Source organism: Dermochelys coriacea, chromosome 20, assembly GCF_009764565.3.
Source record: "Dermochelys coriacea isolate rDerCor1 chromosome 20, rDerCor1.pri.v4, whole genome shotgun sequence".
Lineage (NCBI taxonomy): Eukaryota > Metazoa > Chordata > Testudines > Dermochelyidae > Dermochelys > Dermochelys coriacea.
In genome coordinates this window covers 17393879-17399993 of record NC_050087.2, presented here as the reverse complement: position 1 = coordinate 17399993, position 6115 = coordinate 17393879, and the positions used below count along the sequence as shown (strand labels likewise).

At 61.4% G+C, this 6115-nt stretch overlaps 1 protein-coding gene across 1 annotated transcript; it reads right to left on the bottom strand.

Annotated features, from left to right (window-relative positions):
* Nucleotides 1–3004: 3004 nt before the first annotated feature.
* Nucleotides 3005–5758, bottom strand: LOC119845974 (probable serine/threonine-protein phosphatase ECU05_0440). The gene is made up of 3 exons (XM_038379004.1): nucleotides 5666–5758; nucleotides 4165–4381; nucleotides 3005–3285 (listed from the first exon to the last, which is right to left on the bottom strand). Exons 2-3 carry the CDS (start codon nucleotides 4370–4372, stop codon nucleotides 3035–3037), a joined length of 459 nt encoding a protein of 152 aa, XP_038234932.1. The 5' UTR covers nucleotides 4373–4381; nucleotides 5666–5758; the 3' UTR covers nucleotides 3005–3034.
* Between the last annotated feature and the right edge of the window lie 357 nt (nucleotides 5759–6115).

Here is a 6115-nt window from a genome sequence, read left to right as displayed (position 1 = left end):
TCCTTTTCTTTTTGGGGGGAATGGGATCATGTGGATGGGTGGGGAAGCTGGGGAGTTCCTCCCGCATCCTGCTGCAACTCTTTCACCTCTGCTCCTTGTTCTTTGGGTCACCTTCTGCAGCCCGGCTCCAAGCCCCCCCCCCCCCAAAGCCCCCAGGAGCCTGCATGGAGAAGCTGGACTTTACAACCCCCTCATCTTTGCTGGAGCAGGGCAGGAAGACCGGGCAGGGGCTTTGCTTCCAAGCCCCTGTGAAGAGACGTAGCCCTGTAAATAAAGCTTTGATTAAGATGTTTAAAAAAGAAAACGTGAACAGTACAGAGTTAAAGCGTTGGCATTTCTGGTTATCAGGGAACGAGGTACAGATTATCAAGGGGTGCGAAGTTCGGTTTCACAGTGGGTGGCGGAAGGAATACATAATCTGCAGTATCCCTGATTGGGGGTAAAAGGTTGACGAGTCAAGGTACAGGCAGTGAGATATGGGGTAGGGTGTTCATAGAATGGCTACGTTCCAGCGTGGAGCATAACGAGTGGATATGATGATGAGGATGGATTGACCCTCATTTGGGGAGATTTAACGTTCAGAGAGTTTATGGTCCAAAGGAAAAAGTCTCTCGGTCCCTTTCTCACTGTCAATCCGGCTCACCCCTCCTGGTACTGTCGGTAGCCGGTGACGTGTTCGGTGTACATGGCCCTGGACCAGCGGCTGGCGTCCGAGACCACAAGGGGCCGCATGAGCCGCGCGTAGCGTGGACCGATCCTGCAGACCCGCAGCACATGCTCGTCACAGGGGTCCCAGGTGCCCGGGGCTCCGACGATCAGGGCGTCCATCTGCCCCCATAGCCCTTCGCTCTCAGGTGGTTGGCCGGGGGGCCCTACTTTTCCAGCTTACGAGCTGGGGCCTCGCGAAAGGCCGGGGTCCTGTTCTCACAGGAGACCGGGACGTCGACGAGGGTGATCTTTTTCTGGGCCTCATGGGCGACGAGGACGTCAGGTCACCGCTGGCTGTCGGTGCGGGGATGGCGCGGTTCACGGCGCCCTCCCCCAGGCACAGCACACGCGTTCACCAGGCGGTTCTGGCGGGCGTTGTGTAATAAAACCGACTGCTGCTGCTGGTGGAGAAGCTCAGCTCCCCCCTCTCCTGGGCAGAACAGCACCCCAAGGATCCTTTCCCTCCTGCACCTTGCAAAGGCTGGGCCCGGAGTGGGAGGCAGGCTAGTCCATCCCCCAAGTTCCTCTTACAGTAGCCAAGCTAGCCTAGGTCCTTCTTGCAGTGCTGGTGGGTTTGCGGCGGGGGCAGGGGGTGTATCAGTCTCCCCCAGCTTGCCCTGCAGGGATGGTCCTCGCTCAGGGCAAATTCCTGGAAGCTGGCAGAGCCCTGCTGCCGGCCGAGAGGGGGCTGGCTATGGAGCTGAGCGGCTGGGGCCCACGGTAACTCTCTAACTGCCCGCAGAGCACGATCCCACCCAGCCCTGGGGCTCAGTAACCGGCCGTCCCCAGGCCGCCCTGCAGAAAATCTGCAGCTGCCAGGACTCCTACCTCGGCCGAGGGAAGCCGCTAGACGGTCCCCCTCTGCTAGGCAGAGCGGGGAGCTGGGTCCCGCTCCTGGCTCGTATCAGCCCACATGGGGGGCAGGAAGAGAAGGCCCATGCTTCACCCCCCCCGCAGCAATGCAAGACCCCCTGCGCCATTGTAATGGCTGTGATACCCCCTGAGATCCTCTGTGACAGCGACCCCCACTTTGCCAGTCTGGGCTCAGCTTCCTCTGACACCCTCAACACCCGCTTCCGGGCAGGGGCCCCTTGGCTCCTGGAGCCATCAAGGTCCCTGCAGGGGCTGTGGCCCCCTGCTCTCCTCCATCGCACCAGCAAGGTAGATCCCAGTGGAGTTCACGGTCCCACTGTAATACCCCCCCCCCCGACACACAGTGAGGGGCAGCCCAGCTCTCCCCAGAAGTGGCTGCACATCAGCACTCTGCCCCGGGGTGATGTCAGAAGGTGCTGGGGCCCGGAAGACACCACCCAGGGCAGGCCCCCTATGAGTCTGCTAGATTCCTCCCCTCACAGGAGCCCCACCCCTGTGGCAGCATATTAATAGGGCCCTTTGTTTTCAGTTTTTATTTTATTTAATTTTCCCCAGGAATTTATCAGTGTTTGTTACCACCACAACAAACCCAGGTGAAAATCAGAGCAAAAATTCATTTTTTTCTGGGTAAATATTGGGTTTATTTTGGTGGATGGAAGGACGGGGGGAAGTATTCAGCAGATGAATGGAAGTCACAGCATTAACCAACGCGGTTTGATCTCTAATCCCCAAACTGAAAAGTTTTCGTTTGAACAAACAGGTTACTGGTGTAGACTTAGAACTATTAGCCTATAAATAGTGACAGTTAATAATGGGGCTGCACCTTTTGGGGCGCGAACACTCATCTTCGTCCTGTTTTCCTGTTTCGGTTTCTGAAAACTTTGGAATACTTCCTTGTGTTCGGAAATGTATTCCGACAGATTTTCCCCGTCTTCCCGTTTCAGTGTGTCAGATCGTTGCACCATTATCTGCTAACAGCTTGAAACGCGTACGTGGCAGGTCAGATGCGCGCGCACCTCCGAGCTTGCCTGTTTCTGGCGTGTATCTTCGAGACCGATATGTAGCCTTAGTTCAACAGGCAGCTTTGCATAGGCACCCAGACGCATGTATTATCGTGACACATTTCGCACATGCAATGCTTTATCTTTTCCGAATCAAACACGTTCTTTATATATATTTAAATGATACAAAAATAGGGCGAAAATCATAAAAAACTGAATAGTCCTTTTTGTAAAACCTGGGGATTTTTCAGTAAAAATCATTTAAAACTGAAAACGAAGGGGCTTAATTTTTAATTATCCCACCATATACAGCCCCTATAGCAACTCCCTGCCCTCCCCAATATCTGCCCCCCAGAAGCCTCCCAGCATCCATTAGCCCTGACCCAGCACCCCCACATCCCATCTCCATGACAACACCCTACCCTGATCAAGTGCCCCCAGCCCCAAGGTGCCTAGCACCCTCTGCCTTCCCCAGCAGCGCCCTCCACTGGACAAAGCCCACATTGGCATTCCTGCAACACCCCGCTGTGCTGTCTCCCTCCCTCCCAGGGACAGGGGCACGGGGCACTGCCCCCCACACCCTGCGGCCCCTCCCACACCTCCATGGCAGCAGAAGATCTTCTTGTCCACAATAGCGGCGATGGGCAGGCAGTTGAAGCAGTCGGTGAACGTCTTCCACAGCTTGATGTGTAGCGCCTCTTGCCTGTGGGACACAATCGGGGGCATGGGGGCCAGCCACTGAGGGAGACACGGGAGAGGGGCCCCCTCCCAGGCTGGGTCCTGGCCTGCTGGGAGAGACCCAGGCCATACAGGGAGCCAAGTGAACTGTGCAGCGACAGCACACAGGGCCCTCCTCCGCCAGACCCCAGCATCAGCACATGGCACGTGGGGCAGAGGCTGCCATGGGCACTGGCGCACTCATGGTTGGGGGTGTAGGGGATATGGTGGTCAGGGCAGAGGGGGTACAAGAGTGTAGATGTGGGGCGGTGGAGGAGATGGAGTGTACAGGGGGCAGAGTAATGCAGGCACACTCATCATAGATGCGGTTGATGCTGGCGCACTCATGGTAGGGGTGAGGGGAGCGGGGTGGGAGGGACTCGGGGGGACCGGGCGGGGGGGGCCACACTGTCACTCATCGTAGAAGCCGTAGATGCGGTTGATGCTGGGGCACTCGTGGTAGGGGTGAGGGGAGCAGGGTGGGGAGGACTTGGGCGGCTGGGTGGTGGGGAGGGGCCCACACTCACACTCATCGTAGAAGCCGTAGATGCGGTTGATGCTGGGGCACTTGTGGTAGGGTGAGGGGAGCAGGGTGGGCGGGACTCGGGGGGCTGGGCGCTGGGGGGGGGCCCACACTCACACTCATCGTAGAAGCCGTAGATGCGGTTGATGCTGGGGCACTCGTGGTAGGGGTGAGGGGAGCAGGGTGGGGGGACTCGGGGGGCCGGGCGCTGGGGGGGTCCCACACTCACACTCATCGTAGAAGCCGTAGATGCGGTTGATGCTGGGGCACTCGTGGTAGGAGTGAGGGGAGCAGGGTGGGGGGGACTCGGGGGGCCAGGCGCTGGGGGGGTCCCACACTCACACTCATTGTAGAAGCTGTAGATGGGGTTGATGCTGGGGCACTCGTGGTTTCCCCGTAGCAGGAAGAAGTTCTCGGGGTACTTGATCTTGTAGGCCAGCAGGAGGCCGATGGTCTCCAGCGACTGCTTGCCCCGGTCCACATAGTCGCCCAGGGAGACGTAGCTGCTCTCAGGCGGGAAGCCCCCCCCCCATACTCGAAAACTGCCCATGGATGTCACCTGGGGAGGGCGGGAGGTGAGGGAGCAGCTACCACAGCCAGGCCTAACCCACCTCCCCCCAGAGCTAGGGATCCCTCCCACCGCTGGAAAGGGCCAGCAAGGGGGCCACGGATCCACCCCTGGCCTCCCCACCCAGCCCAGCCCCAGCCAGTGAACTCCCGCAGAGTGAACAAGGGGTGCAGGGAATCCCCCCATGGCCGCTGGGAGGAAGGGTCCCCACCCCCCGGCCTCGCTCACTCCCCGCAGACCTGATCTCCCGCTCTGGCAATTGCACATTCGTGCCGGGCCAGGAGCCTTGCACTGCAACACAGCGCAGCGGGCGTCTCTGCCGGGGCAGGGTCATAGCCCCCGTACTGCTCACAGACCCACCCACAGCTCAGGGCAAGGCCCCAGCTCCAGCTGGGATGGTCTAAGGGGTGACCGGGCTGAACTGCCAGAGGCTCTTCTGGGCGGGCCTGTGTACCACCTCTCTGCCCCCGGCCAAAGGGCAGGATCAGAGCCGGTGCCCGCTGGAGGGACAGGTCCTGTATCCCCCCCCCCGGGGCTCCTGGTCACACTCGAGTCCTTTCCAGCATTGCAAGAGGCAGAATACACATGCTTTAAGAAGCAGGGTGGCCTAGTAGCTGATACTGGACTGTGAGGCCGGGCACCTGGGCTCTTTCCCCAGCTCTGAACGGTTCTGTAATCTTGGGCCACTCCCTTCCCCCGGGCCTCAGTTTCCCCACATGACACACAGGACTGGTGCGTCTGCTTTGCCTGTGTGATGCGAGATCAGATAATCTGCCACTCCGCAACTGCTCCGGTCCAGGGTCCAGCCCCAGGGCCAGGTGCCACCCAGAAAGCGTAGCTGGGGTCACCCCCCCAAACACCCCTAGTATTATAGGGGTGCAGGGAAGTAACAGCTAATCTCCCCCGCCCGTTTGTTAGCAGCACTGGGAGAACAGAGCTCGCACTGGGACGACCGCCCCCCCCCCGTCTCCACTCCCCTCCCCCGCGTAGGGGCAGCCCCGACCCCCGCCCAGGAGCGCTGCAGGCGGGGAGACCCGAGCGAAAACAAAGGAACCCACAAAGTCCACACGGAACTTCCCGGAGCGCCCGGCCCGCGGCCGTTCCAGCCCCAGCGCCCCTGGGCGCCCCGGGCCCCCCACGGCCGGCCCCGCCACAGCCCAGCCCGTGCATGGGGGCGGGGGAACAGGATCCAACCGGACAAACCCCCCAGCACCGCCCCACGCCCTTGATCGCCCCCGCTCAGACTCCCCCCCGGCCCCAGGGCCCCCCCCGCACCTTCCAGCAGCCGCCCGATGATAGAGTCCAAGTTGAGTTTCTCGCCCTCCGACATGGCAGCTTCCGCCCCCGGGAAGCTCCTAAGCCCCGACAAACAGCGATTAGGGGGAGGGAAGCGCTGGGAGGGAGGAGCGGGGGCGCTGGCTGGGGGGGGCGCCCGGCTATTCCAGCCTCTGCCGGCAGGGGGCGCTGCAGGGAGCGGGGCGCTGGCTGGGGGGGGGCGCCCGGCTATTCCAGCCTCTGCCGGCAGGGGGCGCTGCAGGGAGCGGGGCGCTGGCTGGGGGGGGCGCCCGGCTATTCCAGCCTCTGCCGGCAGGGGGCGCTGCAGGGAGCGGGGCGCTGGCTGGGGGGGGGGCGCCCGGCTATTCCAGCCTCTGCCGGCAGGGGGCGCTGCAGGGAGCGGGGCGCTGGCTGGGGGGGGGGCGCCCGGCTATTCCAGCCTCTGCCGGC

What these genes read in the sequence shown, in the direction of transcription:
- LOC119845974 (XM_038379004.1), bottom strand. Translation starts at nt 4,372, where the DNA reads ATGGGCAGTTTTCGAGTATGGGGGGGGGGCTTCCCGCCTGAGAGCAGC. An exon ending in CTACAGCTTCTACAATGAGT is followed by an intron (nt 3,286 to 4,164) that starts GTGAGTGTGGGA and finishes TGTGTCCCACAG; the next exon opens with GCAAGAGGCGCTACACATCA.